The sequence below is a fragment of the Alexandromys fortis genome, unplaced genomic scaffold (genome assembly GCF_014885135.2).
Source record: "Alexandromys fortis isolate MF-2015 unplaced genomic scaffold, M_Fortis_MF-2015_v1.1 scaffold_10, whole genome shotgun sequence".
In the NCBI taxonomy this organism is placed as follows: Eukaryota; Metazoa; Chordata; class Mammalia; order Rodentia; family Cricetidae; genus Alexandromys; species Alexandromys fortis.
In genome coordinates, this window is record NW_026067895.1 from 10,337,813 (window position 1) to 10,359,820 (window position 22,008).

The 22,008-nt window shown below is 46.5% G+C and overlaps 1 protein-coding gene across 1 annotated transcript in view; it reads left to right on the forward strand.

Annotated features, from left to right (window-relative positions):
- The window catches only part of Dmrt1 (doublesex and mab-3 related transcription factor 1), a 60,024-nt gene that overhangs the window by 32,698 nt on the left and 5,318 nt on the right, over nucleotides 1-22,008 (forward strand). Inside the window, exons 3-5 of the mRNA XM_050160341.1 lie at nucleotides 7,435-7,718; nucleotides 20,062-20,206; nucleotides 21,575-21,635. Coding sequence (XP_050016298.1) covers nucleotides 7,435-7,718; nucleotides 20,062-20,206; nucleotides 21,575-21,635 — 490 coding nt within the window. The remainder of the gene's footprint in view (nucleotides 1-7,434; nucleotides 7,719-20,061; nucleotides 20,207-21,574; nucleotides 21,636-22,008) is intronic.

The following is a 22,008-nucleotide window of genomic DNA, read 5'->3' on the forward strand; positions in this document are numbered from 1 at the left end:
GTCATCTGTTCTGAGCATCTGTTGCTTGCTGCAGAGATCAAAGTTGAGCATAAAGCATGGTTAGGAGGCACTAACTCAGTTAGCTCCCTGTAATCCTCAGTCATTCTCTCTGAGACATTACATTTCCATAATTTTGAAACTCTTTCATGAAGCTTCATTGCCTCTCTCTACAACTTGTGACCTCCGTGAGCTTTATTTAATCTGCTCAGACCTACCTAGGGCCAAAGATGAACATGGGCTTATCTCTCCTGATGTACCTTCTTGCTCTCTGGGTCAGAGTAGCCCCAGGTTGGCTGTAGCTGTTGTCTCTCCATATACTCTACCTGGCTGTTGGGAGAGTTCCTGGCTGGGAAAACCATCTGAAAAGATGTGTGTTACCACTGCTTGGTCTGTAAGGTTGACCAGTGGGGCTGTTTTACTCTATGATCTTCAGGCAGGTTTTATTTATTAAAATACAAGTCAAATATCACTACAGACAGCTACATAACTAAGCCCACCCAGCACTCAGGACAGTTTACAAAACTTGGAACCTGGAGGATACTGCACAGCCGTCAGGTGATGGAGGTGGGTCTTGTATCTTATCTGTTGCTTTCATTGGTTAATAATAAAGAAACTGCCTCGACCCTCATAGGACAGAAAATTAGGTAGGCGGAGTAGACAGAAGAGAATGCTGGGAAAAAGAAGCTGAGTCAAGGAGTCGCCATGATGCTCCCATGCCAGACAGATGCAGGTTAAGATCCTCTCTGGTAAGCCAGCTCGTGGGCTACATAGAATATTAGAAATGAGTTAGAACAATATGTAAGAGCTAGCCAATAAGAAGCTGGGCGCCAAATGTGGCGGTTGGATTAATGAAGACCAATGATAATAGTTATTTGAACAAGTTTAATGACAAAACCAGACTCACGAAACCAAGGTTCCAGCGGAGTACCCGGTCCAGGCAGGAAGGTGCGTGAAGCGTCTGTGCGCCCAATTTATCAGTAAATATACGCCTGAGGGCAGCCCGCCCCCAAGGGGAGGGCTTATCCCTACAGTCAGGCAGCTCAACAGGTTTCAACCTGTTTCCTTTCCAGGTGACTTAGTTAGCCTGAGCCTCTTCCACGCAGCTCAGATTGTCTGTGAGTCTTCTTTTCATCTTAGCTCCATTTTACTCTGTCAGGGAGGCATCTAGTGAATCTGCTAAATTTCAGGGACTTCCTGAAGCTGTTGTTTACCTTCCTGCTTAAGGAGATTTCCTGTAGAATGTTTCACTCTCTGAGGAAACTGATAAAACAACAAGTCTCTCTGTTTAGCCTCCTTCATGGCTTGTGTTACTCCATTGTTCCTCAGTGTGGAATCTGATTAATCTGGACGTGGGAATGCCTTGCAGAGAATGATTAAAAAAAAAAAAAAGCAGGTAGCTACTTTGTCTTCTTGTTCCAGTGAGGAAAACCCCAGCTTCACCCTCTAGATCCACAGAATGCCATATTCAAAGGACAGTGTTAAGCAAACAGGGATCTCCTAGTTCTGAGTTTGTATTAGATGGTGACAGATAATCGTATGTTTCAGACTTACTCATATTTACTGGAGAAGGTTTTTCCTGACTGGCAACACATAGGATTACAGATACAAAAAGAAAGACTCCTCTTTTCGTTGTGAGTCGAGTACTACAGTTGGCAGTGGGAGGTTTGTTTTTGTTTTTTTTTTTTTTTTTTTTTGTGGTCCTTCTCTTCCTTCACACGCCGAAGTGGGTATAGTTCCAAGTTTGAGTATAGAGGATGCAAAGTGCAGCAATACTGGGGATCAGGACAGCAGAGAAGAGAGGGGAAAGCCTGCACCCACCTTAAAATGAATGACTGGCTAACTACTATTAATATGCTGCCGGCCCGAAGACCAGCATCTAACGCTCCAAGATCAATAAGGGTGTTTATCATGTATGGGTATTGATCTCTCATGAAGGAGCGAATCATATTTCACATTGCATATGTTAGTACCAGGAAAACAGTAACAGGACTTGTGAAGGCTTGTCGGAGAATGAGATGTTCAAAAGGTGCCGTGTGTGAGCCCTAGGACTGCAGATGGACATGTGGATGCGATGGTACCCACTTCTCTGCCTTCTGCTACTCTTCTAGCTGGATCTAGTCCTGCTGGGGTTCCATGCACATTAAGACTATGTGCCAGCGGTCACAACACTTGAGACATCAGCTCCGCTGGGTGTGGTGTTCTTGTAATCATAGCACTTAGAAACTGAGGCACAAGGATCACAGATTTGAACCTAGGCTAGGTTACATAAGGAGGCCCTCACCTAAAAAACAAACACAAGTGTTTGGTTAAAGTGCAAGGCCCTAGGCTCAGTCCCTAGCAGTGGGGAGAAAGAACTATTACTGTTTGCATCATGGCCGAGAACCACTGAGTTGATGATCTCATAAAGGGCGTCATTGGGTAAGAAAAATGTCACCTTTACTTGGGCTTGATGTCATGGACTAATCCCTTATTAATAACCTTAAACAGTACCGGCCAGTTTTCAATCCAGAAAGACACAGAGTGGCGTCTAGCTTCAGATTTCTCAATGTAATCATTAAGATATGTCTTTTGCAATCTATGCCTCTGGTCTTTGTATCAATGGTATTGTCTGGGGAGCTTAAAGGACACTGACATGATGTCTTAGGGTTTCTGTTGATGTGAAGGGACAGCATGACCATGGAAGCTCTTATAAACAAAAACATTTGATTACCTTTTTTAAAAAAATAATAAATTTAACTCTATGTGCACTGGTATGACGGTGTTGGGAACTGGAGTTATAGACAATTGTGAGCTGCCATGTGGGTGCTCGGAATTGAACCCGGGTCCTCTGGAGGAGCAGTCAGTGCTCTTAACTGCTGCGCCATCTTGCCAGCCCCTTTAATTACTTTTTTATAGTTAGGCTTTCACCAAGTAGACCTGCTGGCCTCGAGATCAGAGAGAGCTGTCTGTCTGTGCCTCCCAAGTGCTGGGATTAGAGGTGTCCGCTGCTGTGCCTGAGTTGGAAATCTTAATTTGAGGGTTTTCACTACTTATTGGGATACTTAGCTTGGACTACTTAGATGACCTCTCTGTGTTGGGGAGAACACCCTCTGCTACTCCGTGGGGACTCTGCCATGACTGTGGCTGTCATAGGCATAGTGACCATAGGTGTGTACTATAGCGATTTCTTCTCAGGCTGGAGTGCCTACAGCGTGAGATCTCAGCATTGCGCAGGCTTGGAAGTAAAACCCATGGCTTTCCTGCTCCTGAGCTGACAAGTATAAAGGGTGTACATTACTTCCTTCAGGAGACTTAGAAACCATCAGAGCAAGCTTCCTTTGGGGGTCTCAGCATCATTTTCTCCTTCTTCTGATGACCCTCCGTGCTACTCTTGCCTGCCAGCCGTGTTTATCTGGTCACTGCTCCTGGAACATTCTTTTCTGTCTTTGTGACTTCGTTTTAGCCTCCTTGTGAGTGTTCTCCACCTCCCTAAGTCATTTCCGTCCCAGCTCATCCCTCTAGAATCCTGGAAAAACCTTTCAGCCCAGTCACGTGGAGAATGTGCATACTATTGATGTGGCACGGAAATCTTAAAACACAAAAAGAAAGGCTGAGTGTCTCACCCAGTGGTAAAACACCTTACACGTGCAAGGCTCTGGGCTCCACCCCCAGTACCTAAGACTGTATTAATCTATCACCTCTCAATCTGTAAAAGAATAAAATGAAAATTAAACAACTGTATTGCTGTGGTTTGAGCCCTGTGTAACACTAAGTGTTCTGGGTGATGCTATTGCAACTGAATCAGATCGTGGAACTGATATGTGACTCCTCGGGTGCTGATTTTTGCCAGCTCTGGGGTTTTTCATATAGCAACAGCATCTTCATTAAAGCTGGGAGCCGTGAAACTGTGTTTGACATTGACCAAGTTTCAGTTGGGAACATTGAAATAGAGAATTCTGAGCTGGAGGTGTTCCTTCCTGGTGCAGCGCCTGCTTAGTATGTGCTAAGGCCCTGGTTCAGTCTCTGGCAACACACACACACACACACACACACACACACACACACACACACACACACTATAAAAACTGATGGTTTAATAGAGATTAAAAAACCCTCTTAGGGCATTTAGTCATTGTGTGTGTGTAACATTTGGGGGGCATGCACTGTTGAGAGCTTATACAGTTTCAATATTCAAATCTTGCTGTGAGACTGAACTTTCTCAACATACACCTCACCTTGCCATTAAAGCCCAGAATAACTTGAAAAAAAAAAAAAACAAAACCAAATTCGAATACAGGAAAATGATGGCACCATTAACTGTCAAGTAGCCTTAGCAAAGCTCAGGATGTCTTGACCTGGCCTAGCATTTTAAATCTGAGGTTTACTGTTCTGTTTATTGGCGCTATTTTCTTGTTACCTTGAGAGTTATTGCCACCGTTATTTTGTTCCTCCCCAAACTGTGGCCTTGATGAGAGGAGCTCAGAGATGACAAAGTGTGCTGAGCCTCTGTCTTAGACGCCTGGTGCCTTGGGTTTGGATTTTTTTCTTTAGTTTCCTTCCTTCCTTCCTTCCTTCCTTCCTTCCTTCCTTCCTTCCTTCCTTCCTTCCTTCCGTAAGGACATGACTTTCGAGGCACAGGCCCTAAGGTATCTCCAGATCCCCACCACAGGAACAGTTTAAGTATTTAACATGCTTTCCATCAGTGTCTGAGATTGCTTGGGAAATGACCCACCAATACTTAGGCTGGGTGATCAACTACTTCATCTATCCCTTTCATGTGTTAAATGTCTGCCTGATTTGTCAATTTTGAGAAGTTTATGTTGCTTTTGTAAGCAGATAAAGAATAAAGGACCCAACACTGAAAGCAAAAGGATTAGCTACCAAAAATGACCGACGATGCCAATGAATTGTTTTACCTTTTTCGATGTGTGTATGTGAGAGACTCCATGTAGTTCTGTGCACTGTTTGTGTTCTTGGTGCCTACAGAAGGCAGAAGAGGGCATTGGATCCCCTGGAGTTGGAGTTGCAGGCAGTTATGAGATGCTGTGGGTGCTGAGAACTGCACTTAGATCCTATACAAGAGCAGCAAGTGCTCTTAACCCATGAGCCTTCTCTCCAGCCCCCAACATTGTTGTTTTATGTAAGAAAATAGTGTGGAGGAGAGAAGACAGAAAAGAAACAGACTGTGTCTTGCCAGTGCAGTTGCAGGAGCGAGCCTATGGTGGATGGATTTGGATCCTCTCATGAAAAGGAGGTTGCAGTTTTTAAAATAAGGCTGTACAGAGGCTTCAGTTATAGACTAGACCCAAGCCTGGCTTGCTCCTTGAGTGCACACAGCCTCCCTTGTGTGTTTTCTCTCCCTTATTCTACACATTTATCCAGGACCACCCCTCCCTCCGAGTGCTTTTGGACTACACATCGTGCTGGAAATTTCTCTGGGAGCCTCTTCTTCATGCCTGGGTATATTGGACCCTTCTTTGTTACAACTATGAAGTAGCAAGAGCTTGTGGTCCTCGGAGCTTCAGTTTTTGCCTTGTATTTATACTACTTAAAAAACTACTGCTTACTGCTCTCTTTGGTTAAAAATGCTTGCTTCTCTGAGTCTGGTATTATGCTGGACACAGGGGGCGCGTGGCATGATGCTCCTTGCAGGATCATTTGGCCGTTTGCAGCCATCATGTGTCTCTGCTTGCTTGCTGTTCTAAGCAGGTCAGATGCCGTGGCTTCCTTCACACAACAGAAAACCCCAGAGACCGTCTTCATCTGGACCGGCTTTGGATTTGTGCCGTTTCTGAGCGTGGATTCATAAAGCAGTGGCACCCTCTACCATCTTTGCTTCTGTGGAGCTGCACCTGCTTTCCTTAGTGCCTGCCTTAGCTCCACCCCATTGCTGGGTAGTGTTTCCAGGTCTCTGCTGCCAGTCTCTGTGGCTCCCAGAAAGTCTCAAGTTCCTTACCTTCATTCGGCCCTGTACCTCATGCCCAGTGTCGAGCCTAAGCAGAACACGCTCCTCCCTCCCCCTACCACAGGCAGACTCCTGCCCTTCACCCTTTCTCTTCAGTCCTGATGTCCCATCCTCCGCCGGTTCTTTCTGTTTTCATGTCCCACGTTTGGGGCCTAACGTGGTGGTCTCTGTCTGAAATTGTGTTGCTCCCTAGTTGGTCTTTCTCACCTTCACTTTTCCCAAGAATTTCCATCAGGCAGAACTCCGTCCACTAACTCGGAAATCTTTATTGTATCCTATCATCCCATCTTGAAACTGGCTAAAGGTTTCCCAGCCTGCCTTCCAGCCCAGTCTGTCCCTGCTTTTATTCTGTTCTTCTGCCCGATGTCTTTCCTGTCACTCCATCTTCTGCCTTCATCTCTTTGCCCATGTTCTTTTCTCCTCATTTCCCACCTTCTGCTTTACTTACCTCCCCCATCCCACCACTCTGCTAGGCCTTGAACTCTGGGCCTCACCTCAGCTCTCTCCTTCCTTCTCCAGGGCGCAAAGATTGAATTTGTCTGTAAACTACAAGTTAAATCTTTCCTTCCTCTGACTTCCCATAGTAGTTTATGGGTGCTGTGGTTATACTGGTGGCCAAATGATTGCAAACCCCATTGCTGCTCTCGCCCTACGCTGCAGGCTCCCCGCGGGTAGTACAGGGGAATGCTCCTGCCGCTTCAGGGGCTGGCTCATCTCTTAGAGCATTGTGTGAGCGGATGTCTCTCATTTAGACAGGATACAATGGAAACCCTCCTCCATCTCAGCTGAAGAATCAGCAGCTATAGCTTGTCACCCGAATCTCTAGATTCTTGGCGGATCCTGATGAATGTGATGGGCTGACTAATTACCCTTTGGGGGCTAGACGGAGTCTCTTCTCAATTATGGGAAAAAGCTTTATTGCGACACAGCATTGATTTGGCTGGTCCACCAAAGTTCAAGTAGTGCTAACTGTACTTTTGCAGAACAAGTTGGGCTATTCCAGGTCCATACGCTGGTCCCTACTAAAGGATAGAGTATCCACCAGGGAAGGACATAAAGGAAACAGTGTGTGCTCAAACCCAGCCCCTTGCGGAGTTCCTGGGGTGACAGTAGGTTTATCACACGGTAAGAATTCGTAGACAGGTTAACTGGATCTGATCTCCAGTTTCGTGACATTTGGGTAGGGGTATGTGAGGTACGTCAGGCTTTATGTCACTCAATCCACCTCTAAAGTAATTTGGCATTCTTAATAAAAACAACATGGCCAAGGGTCTTTCAGCTGTGCCACCAGCAGGAAGCCAGCCTTGGATCCCTCCCCTTGTGGCTGAAGCGGCAGCGGATGACTGCTCCCTTGCGTGGCCAGGTTCTTTGCTCGGCTTGAAGGAAATCGTTCAGGCGTAGCTAAGGTTTAGAGGACAAGGTTTGTGACCCCCCCCCCCCCCCACGTTAAATCTTAACACTGTCTTTTTCTTTTCTCCTTTCTGTTTCAGAGGGACGCATGGTCATCCAGGATATTCCTGCTGTCACCAGCAGAGGGCATGCGGAGAACGCACCGGACCTGGTGTCAGACCCTGCCTACTACAGCAGCTTTTACCAGCCTTCTCTGTTTCCTTACTACAACAACCTGTACAACTACCCGCAGTACTCCATGGCCCTGTCTGCCGAGTCCTCCTCTGGGGAGGTGGGAAATCCCCTTGGGGGATCTCCTGTGAAGAACAGCCTGCGGAGTCTGCCAGCACCTTACGTGCCTGCGCAGACTGGAAACCAGTGGCAGGTATGACCCAGAGAATGGGATATGCGAAGCACACATGTATGTAAGATGTCTACGCATGCACGCATGTGCCATGCACATGACCCAGAGTTAATGGGATATGCAAAACACACATGCATATAAGATGCACATGCACGCACACATGTGCCATGCACATGCCCAGATCAGCACACATGTAGTCACAGTATGGAAAGCACATTGGTTTTTCTTTCCATCTGTTGCTAATATTATTTAACTCCAGAATTTGACTGCAAGGACTCAGAAGGGAGTATGCATGCATCTGGGCTCCTTTTCAACTTTTAGCTTTTTTCACATTGTCGTTTTGCAGAAAATACCCAGCTGGCCAGCATTAGATGTCTCTGTGGTCCCATCTCCTCCAGCCTTCCCCATTTGGGGGCAGCTTAGACTATATTAGGTGCAGCATCCTGGGTGGAAGTCCTCTCTCCGCAAATTTTTACCCTAGGAGAGAAAGGATTATGATGGATGTGTTTGCATGGCTTAAAGGTTTGAAAGGGAATTCCGTTGTGTTGCGAAGGCCCAGTAACATACATGGGTGTTTTTTAGAAATGGATATCAGTCTTTCAGAGTGCACGCGCGCGCGCGCGTGCGCGCGCGCGCACACACACACACACACACACAGACAGATGTATTATTAAAATAGTGTGCAGCCATGCTTTCAACATTTGGAGCAAAACAGTGTTTTGCCTCATTGGGGGAAAGAGCTTTCCCTAGAGCGGTTGTGTTAAGGGAGAAGCCATTTCCATCAGGTCATTCATTGTGTTAGCACCAGAAGCACTCTGAGGCTTGGAGTAGCTGAGAGGTTAGACCCACACCACCAGGCCGCAGAAGAGGCTGTGATTCTGCAAGAACTGTGCTCACCATGGCCGTGTGAACATGCCCGAGGCTTTCTCAGCCAGGGGTTGATTTCGGTACAGTGTAACATATATCCAGGAGTTAGTGCAAATCTTGGATGCCCTCTTTGCCCCTTATTTTCTTAGCTTTATTGAGGTATAATTGACAAATTGGATGCATTCCTACTGTACAGTGTGGTGTCCTGACGTGTGCGTACACTGAGCGTTGCTCATCGCAGTCCGGTTAATGAAGGCACACCTGTGTGTGTGTGTGCTTGCATTCACCTGAGGTTCAGTCTGCATTTTTCAGATATAAGCATTATTGATTATAACTACCACATTGTGCATTCAACTTCCAGAACTTAAAAATTAAAAGTAAAAGCTTTGATGTATGTCTCTCCACTTCTCTAACCCCAAGCCTCTGGAAGTCAGCATTGCAAATTTCTGTTTCCTAGAGTTAAGGGAGTTTTTTTTTTTTTTTTTTTTTTTGGAATGGTCTTTAACTTTCTTAAGCCCAATTCTAAAACATTATGACCTGACATTTTCCTCTAACCAAGTCTGTTTCATTCACCCCCCCCCCTTTGAAGTGAAGGAATTATTAATATTCAAGTCATCCCACTTTAGAGATTCTCTTGCTACGCTCAGGGATCTGACTAGCCCCGTGAACTACATATTTCTCTTAAGTTTTGTGTGTGCATGTGTGCATGCATGTTTGCATCTGTGTAGTCAGGTACACATGCACATAGAGTGTGTGCGGATGGAAGCCAGAGGTTGACCTTGGGTGTCTTTCTCAATCACTCCACACCTCATCCAGCGGGGAGAGGTCTCTCTCTTGAATGCACGTATTTGGCTAGTATTATCAGCCCTTTTGCTCTTGGGATTTCCTGTTTCTGCTCTTCTGTGAGGGGGCTATGGGAAGGCCACCATGCCTGCCTGACTTTTTTTTACATGGGTCTCCAAGATCCGCTCCTCCTGCTTATATGGTCAGCACTTGTATTGTTTCCTTAGCCCCACACTGTATTCTTTGGAGGGAGACTTAAAACTTGTGGGTGTTAGAATTGAGAGGTATTGTGAGGATAATGGGGTTATGGTGGACTTCCAGATGGACCTCTTCAGACCTTTCTAGCATGGTAGATTTTATGGTTTGGAGAAGGTTTTCAGTTGACTTCTGATGACAGTTCTCTTCCTGTGGGGAGAAAGAAATACCTTAAAATATTTAAAGAAGCCAGGACCTGGTGATGCACTCCTTTAACCCCAGCACTCAAGGCAGAGGCTGGCAGATCTCCCTGTTCAAGGCTAGCCTGGTCTACAGAGCTAGTTCCAGGACAGCTAGGGCTACACAGAGAAACCCTGTCTTGTAAAACAAACAAACAAACAAGATTTAAACAAAGCAGACCTTCTTGCTGGCCCTGCAGAGACCCTGGGATATCAGTTGCTACTGGCCGGTCTGGCTTTTCTGTTTCTAGCCTTAGGTAATTGGGTAGTTGGGTGTGTCTGGGAACCTGATAGGTTAATTGATAAAGCCTGGCAGAAAGACAGCTGTCTCCATTTGCACCTTAGTCACATCCTCTAAACCAGCGGGTCTCTTCCTTTTGTCAGAACCCCTGTGACAGCTGTTAGTTCCTGCCTCTCTTTTCTGCCAAGGACCAGCAAAGTCACGTGTGAGGTCTTAGTTCAACCTGGAGAAGGGCCACTCGCCAGGAGCATCTTGCTGGGGCCTGGCAGGTCCCTCCTGTTGTGCCCTAGGTGACACCACCCTTTTCCTCATGCAGAAGGGGGAAGGAATCTGCTGTGAGATGCTTCACTTAGACACACATACAAGCCAACCAGAGTGGGAGGGGAAACTCTTGAATGCTTCCTTCCTCTCTAGGTCTCTGGGGACGGCATCCAGGAATCCCAGAGCATGCGCCCCTGTGAACGCCACCATGCATGCTGAGAAAGGCTTTAATGGCTTCTGGTCTGTCTCCAGCCTGCAGAGATTTGTGGCTCAATCATAGATCCCTGTCCTGTTCTGAAACAGGAATAACATTTGTGACACTGGAACAAACTCACGATGAATGGCGGCTTCCGCTGACCAGCAGCTCAATTTCGCTTCTGCATTTAATTGCCTGCAAAAGCTGTTTATTGCCTTGTGCACTCCTCCACGGCAACATTATCTCTTAAATAAACATGTTGTACCTGGTTGACAAGGGAGAGGTGCATATCAAGTGAGCAGAAATAAATATGGGAGGACTCAGAGCCCCGCCCGAGATCTCCTTCAGGCTCGCAGCTGGCGCTCTTTTGTTGGCTGTTTCCAAACTTGTGTCACCAGACGTCTGGGTTCACGTTCCCACCGCAGTCAGGGCGTGGTCAGATGACAGCCTTAGGGGTTGCATTCCTCGGGTGGTTACTTTGGTCTCCGTCTGAGTCATCCCGCGGTAATGGTTGTCCACTGACAGCTATGCACCTCACTGGAATTCGTGTATGTGTTAAATAAACATGCACCGGGGACCGCCGCACACCAGGATTGACTGCCAAATGAAGTAGGTAGAAAAGCACAGCAGGGTAACCACAGTTAACAATAGTTCATGTATTTTTAAAACATAGCTAGAAGAGACGTGTTGGCTAGATATGCTGATGACCCTGATATGGTCCTTTCGCGTTGTGTCTATATATGGAAAAAACATGAAGAAATGTCGGGAATAGCCTTTATAGCCCTTGGTTTGAACCGAGATGAAGGCAGGAATGGAAACGAATTCTGGCATGTGACACTGGGCATAAAGATGCCTAGCGCGGGTGTTCCTGGGATGATGCTCCAGCCCTCTCAGCTTGCTGAGCGCCAGAAGACCAGGCCGGTGTTTTAAAAAGCTGACTGTGACTGTTTGCCTGCTTCCGTATATTCTTCACCCCACATACCAACAACCCGAGCAGGCCCTTGGCTTCACACTAACTCCTTTTCTAGTGTAGCTTAGCTCTGGGACAGCCATGTTAATGTATGGTGGAAAGAAGTGAGTTTCCAAGCACAGGCTGTGTGGACATAGCCGGACCCCTTCCTTTCTCCACCACAGTGCAGTGTCTTTCCCGCAGGAAGCGTGGCTGTGTGAAGGCACATCTTAGATCCACTCTAGTTCCCAGGAAAGGTTAAAATTAATAATCCTTAAATCATTTAATGTGTGTGTTGTCTGCTTTTATTTATTATTCTTAATATATTTATATATCAGCTTATTAATACATAACATAAATATACGTTATTTCTAATATATTTATCAATATATTGTATATAATATATTAATATATTAACATAAAATATTAATATATATGGATGGAGAAAGACAGAAGGGATCTCTATCTGTGGCCCTGAGTGTCCTAGAACTCTCTATGTAGACCAGGTTGGCCTTTTATGCACAGAGATGTATCTGCCTCTGCCTCCAGGTGCTGGGATTAAAGGAGTGTGCCACCAAGCCTGGCTTTTATTTATGTTTCCAAGGACAGAGTGTCCCTATATAACCCAGGCTGCCCTTGAACTTAGATGTCCACCCTCCTGTCTTAGCCTTCTAAGTGTTGGGGTTACAGATATGTAAAAATAGACCTTACCCTCGGATACTCTTTTTTTGGGGGGGGGAATACTCTTGAATTTAAAAACGATAATAGCAGGGGAAGACGGGAGAACATAAGGCCCTTTTCCTGGGCTGGGAAGGTTGGTCCAACTTCTGGGAGGAGCCCGACCAGGTCGTTTCATCTCAGCCAAGCATCCTTTTTCCAGTCTTGCTATTTATGAGCTGTCTGCCCATCCTGTGGCCCATACGGTCACCAGCAGGTTCGACTGTCCCACTTCCTTTTCTAGAGCCCATTTCTTTTCCTAGAATCCAGTGGTCATATCAGCAACTCTTCTGTTGCTGCAATAAGATGCCATGTCCAAGGCAGCTCAGAAAAGGAAGCGATTAATTGGCTTATGGATCTAGAGAGCTATAGTCCATGATGGTAGAGCCGAGGCATGGTGGCAGGAACAGATGAGAACTCCTGTCTCGAACCACAAGCAGGAGGTAGAGAGCTAAGCATGGCATTGGTCTTTTGGAACCCTAAAGCCTGCCTGTCCCCTGTGATATTCTCCCTCCAGCAAGGCCACCCCTTCTAATCCTCCACAAACAACCACCAACTGGAGACCAAGTGTCCAGATGGTCAGGATTTATGGGGGACATCTCATTGGAACCTCCACGTCTACTGTCTGATGGGTGGTGGACACTGGCTTTTTATTTTTTGGTCATAAGAGAAGCTGGCAACATTAACATGCCATCAAGGGAATGTATAAGGATATGTGCAGTTTTAGGGGATCTTAGAGCTAACCACCATAATTTGGTTTCTTAAAGATTAAACACAGAGACCTAACTCGGCTGATGCCTGAAGGATTTATTTTAATTCATGTTCCGTTGCTGTCATGTGTATTTATTTTATATCTTACATATTCATTAATTCTAGTAATCTTATAGTTGATTATTTTTTTAACCTTCTAGTAGGCAGTCATTTCTGTTGAAAACATGAAATACTTTAAGCATCTTTTCTCATGTATGCTTTTAGTACACACTCAGCTCAGAGGACACTGGTGGGTAAAATGTTACTGCTCTGTGGCTCAGGGAGAAGTATGCTGGGCTCAGAGGGGCGGGGCTGAGGAAGGCCCATTTTTACAGAGTACCCCAGTAACCAGAGTGGGTCCCAGGGGAAAGTTGAGCTGGCCTTAGGGAACCTGGGGGCAGGAGGTGGGGAGCAAGCGACCCCGACTCAAGACAACAAAGGATGGACTATCACAGCCTTTTCTGGTCTTGTTCCTCCGTTCAAGAGATAAAACCAAGACTCAGGGAAACAAAGTCACTTGGCACTATCATGTCACTGGTTAGTGGGAAGCTGGAACAACAGGGTTTGCCGACTTTGGAGGACTCTTCCTTCCCAGAATGCGTCTGTTGTCTGTGTAGGGCGCAGCACATTTCTTAGTCTTTGAATCCAGCCTGGAGACTGCAATGACACTGAATATGGTGCCTGTTAGGCTTGTTTCTCGACACATGTTCACACACACACACACACACACACACACACACACACACACACACACGGGAGGGGTGAACTAGATTTAGGGAAACCTGTTTTCATTTTTTCTTGAGTCATTTGATGTGACCTGTTCCCATGATGATCATGGAGGGGGATGGGGCTCTTCATGCCATTTATGAGTTGGGGGTACCCGCCAGGAGCCCCCAGTCTGCACTGGAACCTTTAAACAGTTTGGGGAAAGTGAGTGAACGTGTACCTTTGCGCCCACCTGGAGGTGGCTCTGGACAACCTCACCTTGCCCTGCAAGCAGTGTGTCATGTTCAGTTCTCATAAGATAGCCTTCATACTGCTGATTTATGCTAAAAGTATCCTAATGTTTCTGACAGCTCATGTGTGACATGAATATAATCCATATTTCTTAAAGCAGCTAATCCCAGTACTGCTGATAGGGCTATATCTCTCGGTATCTGCCACAGAGATTCTGATGGTAACATATTGTTTCTGGGTCACTAGCTTCGTCTAAAACAGAAGGTTGGAACAGAGTAGCAAAGGTTAATTAAGTTTGTCCATCATGGCAGGAACACATATGGATGACTCTGGCGCATTTTGCTCTAAAATCAAAGTTCCTGAAGGTGCGGTTGCTGGCGTCTTTGCCTCTCATATTCAAACAATCCAAGATGAAGTTTCTTAACTTGATGCAGAGCAGTGGGAAGAGGTGGGCTGTTGAAAGGCGGTGTTAGCAAGTCACCCTTTCAATAAGCAAATGTCTCCATTGAGATAAATCGGGAGCTCCGGACAGTTCGCCTCCAGCCTGCCTTTTTTTCCTCTTTGCCTGAGTAGAACCAAGCTCTTTGTTGGCAGCGTCTCCCTATGTTGATGGCTTTTAAGCCCTCAGGATACAGTGAGACAACAGGACAAGTCTCTTGTATCCTTCAGCAAATGCTCACTGTCTTGCTCTGACGTTTCCTTATTCCTCTAGTCCATAGCTGGTAGTTTCTCAGGGTACTAACATCGAGAGTATCTCCTAGCCCGTTGCCATAGTCTGCAGAGTTGCTCTACCGTGCCACCAGACGGGCAGTGTGCCAGCAACTTGGGAAGCCATATGTCTGCATAAGTATTAGCCAGGTGTTTTAAGATGAAATTTGTCCTCTCTTTTCTTCCAGCTATTGTGTTGACTTTTTAAAATATAATTGGTACTGGCATTTATGCCTGGCTCTGTGTGAATTGGGTTGAAAGCTTAGGGTTGGAATTTTCTTTTATTTTTGATTCTCTCTCCCCTCCCTCCCTCCTTCCCTCCCTCCCTCCCTCCCTCCCTCCCTCCCTCCCTCCCTCCCTCCCTCTTGCTCTCTTTCTCCCCTGTCGTTTGTGCCCATTTGTGTTGGCGCATGTGCTCATGTGCACAAGTATACAGACAAGAGGAAGTTGTCAGGTGTCCCGTTCCATCACAGTTGGCTTTGTTCACTTGAGACAAGGACTCTCATGTTAATCTAGAGGTAGGCTTGTGTCCATCAAGTACCTTCAATTCCTGCCTCGGCTTTCCCCATTCCCCACCGGCACTGGGGTTACAGGTATGCCAGTAACCACTCCTGGCTGATTTTTTTTTTGTGGGGTTTGAACTCAGGTCCTAGTGTTTGTGTAGCATGTGCCTTTCCCTACACCATCTTCCTAGCCCTCGATCATGAATCATACAAACACACGCGTCTGTCTCTAGAGCCCGGAAGATTCTTTGTAGAATTTGCAAGGATGATAAAGGCCCTAAGGTAGTCAGTCCTAGCTAGGTAGGCAGCCAGCCCTCTCTTTCATTAACCCCCTGGAATATACCAAAACCTTAGAGGTCCCAGGGAAAGGGAACATTTTAGATTCTACTTGGTTGTTTCTTTCTAACTAGGTACCTGTTTTTGAAGTTCCCCTTTACCTGGTTAACAACATCAGTGTCTTGAATGCTTTAGACCGACACCTACAGTGAGTGTGCTTCCACGTGTCTTCAGGTACACAGACGCTCACAGTTAGCGATTCTACCTACTGTCCACACACTGTTCGTGTGGATTTGGCATTCTCTTTTGTCCTCTGGTCTTGCTGATCTTGAATTTCTGAGCTCAAGAGATTCTCCTGTTTGAGCCCTCCAAGTTGTGTGTGGATGGCAACTGGATGATTTCAGGGCCTGATGAGTGGCAGGTCTGTATTTTGGAAAACACAGTCTAAGAAAAGTCAGTGCCATCAATGAAAATAGTGAGAACACTGAAAAGCATGCATTTGGGTCTTTAAGTTAGCATATCCACAGATTACCTGCTTTTATGGTGATGTCAAGCACCGTAGACCACTTACAAGACATCCGATGTGATCCTGAAGTCCCATGGGTGTCCCTTCCAGCTGCTCAGGACTTAGGAGCCACTGTTCGGGTGCTCCGGGATTTAGAGTCCTGGGGGAAGGCTTATCGAATGTTGACACGGTCAGCTTTGGTTGTTTCCACAGAACTTGCTCACTTTGCCATGGTGCGTCCTGTGGCTGTTTTTTATTGCTTGACTTTACTGAGATAAATTCCTTTCTTCATCTCTCCTGGAAAAGCCCCATGTACAGGAGTTTTCTTGTTTTTGCTTGCTTTTTTCTGTTGCTGTTGCTTTGGTAAGCTTGGGCTTTATAGTCTAAGATGGCTTTAGACATATTGGTTCTTAAATTATTTGCTTTCTGCTGATCTCCCCCCCTCTCGCCCTGACTTCTGCTCTCATGAGGGGAAGAGCATCCTTTAAATGCTTTGATAAAGACAAACATCTTTTGCATTGTTCAGCATCTTGAGGGCAGTCTTCATGGTGGGCACCCTCCCCATAATATTTTGAAGACTCCTTGGGCTCCCTCACAGGCACCGGTGTCCTCTTTAGGCCTCTCTTCTCCCTGCCTCGCCTCGCCTCCTCTCCTCTCTTCCCCTCCTCTTCCCTCTCCTACGCTCCCCTCTCGTCTCCCCTCCCCTCTCTCCTCTCCTCCCCTCTCCTCCTCCTCCCTCTTCTCCTACTCTCTCCCCTCCCCTGCCCTCTGCTTTCCTCTTTTCCCCTCTCTCTGTCCCTCTCCCTCTCCCTCTCCTTTGCTCTTCTGGGTCATTCACTATGTAGCCACATAAGAAAGGCCATGAGAACATAGTGAGGAAGGCAAAGTTAGTGGCTCTTAGGAGTAGGTGGAGATAGGCAGTAGGGAGCCTTGGGTCACAGCCATGGGGAATGTGTCAGCATCACAGGACTTGGCATTTGATCCCCTGTTGTTCTGATAGCTCTGAGCTGTGTGCATGACGGCAGGCACTTAGCCAACACATTAAAAAGAAAGTCTTCGCCGCCGAGGGCAGCATACGGTGTGGAAGATGAGCAGGTGTGTGTCCTGCTCTCTGATGAAGCACTCTGCACAGGTGAGGTCTGCCCTGGCTCAAGTGAATGGCTAAGCGAACCTGGGAATAAGCTTTGCAAACCGAAGAAACTGTTTTAATTTTAATTAAATTAAGCAATTGCTAATTTCCTGCTTTTACTCTGTGTGCCCTGGAGACCTGAGGTTCCAGCCTGTGAAGACTGTTTCTGATCAGAAAACTAAAGGTTCACCCCAGACAGGGCTGCTAATCCAAGTGAGTGTCAGGGTCTGGTAATCCCTGCAGGTAGTGTATTGTCGTGTGGAGGACTCTGGGAACACTCTCTTTAACCTGCGGCTTACCTGTGAGCTAGCTTACTAACAGCCAGGGCACACCTTTTGAGTCCTTCACTTGGAAGGAGAGTTGAGCTTCCCATAATGTCAAACACATCTGTCTGAAGCCCTGCTAGACAGTCAGTTGGCAGAGAGGATTCAGGAATTTTTAAAGAGGAAACGATGAGGTCAAGACACTCTTGAGCCGTCCTGGGATATCCCTGTTACCAGAGACAGGATGGTTTGGGGTACAGAAAAGGTGGCCTGTGGTTCAGATTTATTGCCATGCATTTTCTCAACAGTTCAGTAAAACAAAACCCCAAGCTTCAAGGTTTCTTCTGGAGTTAATGCTAACAGCGCGTGCCTTTGCTGCCTGCTCAGCTCCCGTCTGTGGGTCACACTCCGGTTCAGAGACTGGGGTGCGTAATAAGATTATAAAACATGTCTCTGGCTTGCCGGCCACCACATGCTAATAATAATAGCAGACATAATTCACTTGTGATCTTGGATGTTTTTTTAGGTTTTGCTTGGTTTGTTTAATATAAAGGAACAAAAATAAAATCTCAAGGAAACAAGTTAGCATTTTATAATTTGCTCATGCGCGTGCGCATGTGTACATAACTGAACAGTTACTCCGTTTGCCGCTATGGTTATCTTTCACCCAGAGGGGAGGGAAGGGCCCTCAGGGTATTAGATTAGTTTGAAACAGGTTCCCCAACCTTGGCACTGTTGTGGTGTTGGGGTGGATGCTTGATTGTCAGGGGGACTGCCATGGGCCCTGTGGGAGGATAGCGGTGTCACTGGCCTTTATCTCTAGATGCCTGAGGCGGTTGTCTTTGCTCCCAGGTATGACAACTGAGCGTGTCTCCAGATATCCAATCTTCCCATAGGGACCAGGTTGTCCCCAAATGAAAACTACTGGTTTAAGAGCAAATAAATTTCAAAGGCTTCATTATCCATCCATCTGCCTAAGCCAGAGTACTGTGCTTTCTGTCTATCATCAGTCTGTCTTGTCTGTCTGAAATTAGAAGGGAGCAGGCGCCCCCAGACCTTCTGGGATGAACATCAACTCAGTTTTAACTTTGTGTTTATGAGGGCTCTGTGTTCTTAGAGACTCAAATCCTTCCTCCTGTGCAGGTTTTCGAGGAGATAGCTTGTTGTGGCCTTAAGTTTTCCTTCTGAGTTTAGCCTCTCTCTGATGGCTGAACCACCTCTTCAGCCCTGACACATCTTTCTGAGTTGGATGTAGTCGATGACCTTGGTAAACTCACATTTTAATAACCTCAAGTGGAGTATCCTTTTTCTCCCTTCTTATTTTGCTGGAAGTCTTCTGTTCTTATCTCATGGAGACATTGGGAAACCTGAGTAATTGAATACAAATAGCTCAATTTCAAGTTCACAGTTTCTGATGCTTTCTGAAAAGATAAAGAATTAAGTGGGGGACAATAAACATATGTATGTTTTGAAGTGGTACTTATTTTCCTGTGAGCTGTTTGAAAGGATGCCATTTGTCTGTGTAGCTTCCTGGGCAGTGCGCATGCTGGGATGACAGCTGTCGGCCAATCTGCTTATCAGACTTGACTTTTTAACTTCATGGGATCTTGTTCTTCTCTGGTGTATGAATATATATTGGTAATTTGTAGAGTCTTGGAGACATTTTAGAATTACTTAAAGAGCTTTGGAAAGACTCCGGGTCCAGGCCACATCCCGATAGAGTTGAATTAGATTTTTCAGGGGTAGAACCAAGGCATCAGGTCTTTCTTTTACTTCAGTGAGAGACAAGACTGAGAACTTTTCCACATATTTATAAATAAAGTTTTATTGGGACACAGTCATGCCCATTCATTTGCTGTTGCCAAGAGATGCCTTGGCAAACCCCCAGTTAGTTCCTCTTTGGTCATTTATAGTAAAATACTTGTGGAGTGTTGCTCTGAAGTGAATATTAACTATTTCAGGGTTTGTGTGTACTTCCATAGCTAAAGAAAGATGCAGCATTTTGTAAAGCTTGGTGGCTCAAGTCCTATCGCTTTGTATAAAGGAGATATTGAAAACCATTTTCCTTGAAGAACTGACTTTTAGATATTGTCAGACCCGAGGGAGATGTGTCTGACTCAGCACTCAGAGTCCATGGACACCTGGCACTTAAAGTTGGTCCTGACTGCTAGGCCAGGGCTGGATTTTTCCGACTGTGTAACTGGCTCCTGGGAAGCCTGTAGCATTCGTGCTGGAGTTCTACTGAAGCACTTACAGAATCCATAATAATAATAATCCATAACCTGCCCAAGCTTAGATGGGCTGAAAATTACCGCTCGGCGGGTAAAATGCTTGCCATGAAAGTGTGAGGTTCAGAGCTCAGATGCCCACATCTGCACAGATACGGGGCAGGCCTGGACACCCACATGCAATCATCAAGAGACGGAGATGAGGATCCCTGGAGCAGCTGGCCAGTTTGAGTAGCTGTCCTGGTGAACTCTGGGTTTAAGTGAAAGACCCTACCTAGATGTATAAGGTGCAGAGTTTCTGTCCTGTGCTGACTTTGCGGTATGGAGTGTGTCTGTCAGAGCAGAGCAGCTCCCCTTGTGGGGCACAGGAAGAAAAAAACAGACACTAGAGGGGTCACACGTAAGCTCTCCTCTAGAGTCTGCCTGCCCCCACCACTGGAGGCCTACTGCCTCCAGTTAGGTCCCATTTCCAGAATGGTCCCAGAATTTCTCAAGTTGGTCCCATGCATTGGGGATCAGGCCTTGGGCATGTGATCCAGTGGGGAACATTACATATTCAAACCATAACAAAGGTGTCCTTTAATTTTTCTTCTGCAGATGAAGAGCACGGAGAGCCGTCACCCCGTGAGCTCCCAGTACAGGATGCACTCATACTATGGGCCTCCCTCCTACCTGGGCCAGAGCGTGTCCCAGATCTTCACCTTTGAGGACGGCCCCTCCTACTCAGAAGCCAAAGCAAGTGGTAGGTTCTGTGGTGGGTATCTGGAACTGAGTTGGTACCTAGCAGGGGAGTCGTCGTTCTCTGTGGGCGTGTTTCATAGGAGCTTTGGGGATCTTTAAATTATTATTCTTTAAGAAAATCACACCGCTCTTTCCAGATTGTTGTAAGAGCTGCGGGCTGTGTTCCGGCCGCCCCAGCTCCTGGTCGCCAGGCTAGCTTATGCCCCGAAATAACAACACACAAACTGTATTCTTTTAAACACTGCTTGGCCCATTATATCTAGCCTTTTCTCGGCTAGCTCTCACACCTAGACTAGCCCATTTCTAACAATGTGTGTAGCACCCCAAGGTGCGCTTAACCGGGAAGATTCTAGCCTGTGTCCATCCTGGGTCGGAGCTTTATTGCGTGTGCCTCAGAGAGCAGAGCTGCATTACGTCTGAGCTCACTTCCTCTTCCTCCCAGCATTCTGTTCTGTTTACTCCACCCACCTAAAGGCTGGGCCAAGGAAGTTTCTTTATTAGCCAATGACCTTCCTCCATCACCAGATCTCCCACCTTCTTATCCATCCAGCTTCTTCTCCCTCTCCTCCTCTCTCTCCCGCCCTCTTCCTCTCTCTCCTGGAGTCTAGTTTGTGTTAGGACCTACCCTGGAGTGTGGTTGATAAACCAGGCACTACATCTATAAAGACATCTCATTTTCCTTCTTCAAGCAGCAATCAGATACCAGTAGCTTTTTAGCTAGGGAGCGGCTTTTTACCCACCTCTCCACATCCCAGATAATCTTAGTATCTAAAGAAATGGCTGTGAGCTTAATGTGGTCCCCTGGATTTGCTGTGGATGGCAACATGAGACTCAGTGTTGTGGAAAAAGTGTCAAAAGTCTCTCCCTGCCACCTTGTTTCTATTGTTTTTTGTGGAGAAGATCTGAGCGGACCTTTTCCCCATCCTGAAGTGATGGTTGGGATGTATGTGAGGTGGGAGCTGAGGTTGTACATGTGTATCAGCCACGCTTGACTGTTTTTGTGTGTGAGATGCTGGGCGTTAAACCCAGGATCCCACTTGTTAGGCAGGTGCTGTACCACTGTGGCATATTCTCAGCCTATGCATAGGGGGCTTAAAGGACTGAGGCCTGAGCCTGGGGACTGCAGTGTTTTGAGCATTGTTAGATGGGTTGACCAGTGAAGTGAATGCGACTGCAGGTGGGTGGTGTTTCAGAAGTCAGGTGTAGACAGACTTCAGTGAACCAAGCCAAGCAGTGCCAATGACAGGCATAGAACAGGAAAGCTGGGGTTGCCCGTCTGGTGCTACACACTGGAGGATTCCTGGAGAGTCAGCCAGCCACTGGTGTTTAGTTCATGCTGAAAGTCTGAGGAAATGTGTTTCCATGTTAGCAAAGGGCAGGGGCAGCAGTAGCAGTGACAGCTGTCGGATGGATGCACTCACTAGCAAGAGGTGAAGGCAGTCAGGCAAAAAGCTCTTCTCTCGGATTTCCTTATCTCTGGGGAGGATCTCCCCGCCAGAAGTCAGCCTTTCTGGGAAATACTCTTACAGACCCATCTAGATGTGTGTCTGTTAGTTGGTTCCAGATCCAGTTAAGATGAATCAGCACAGAAGGACCCAGGGAATAGGGCCAGTGGCCTCCAGAGTGGCAGCTCAGGCGTGTCTGAAGATCCTTTCCCTACTGGGGATGGAGAATAAGGAGAGACTGTAGCTCCTTGACAGAGCCACTAGATGTCTAGTGAGCTTGTAGTTTTTATCTTTCGTTGCTGTAGAAATTCACTTGCACCTCACATAAGAGAATTATGAGGCATCTGAAACTGTACCT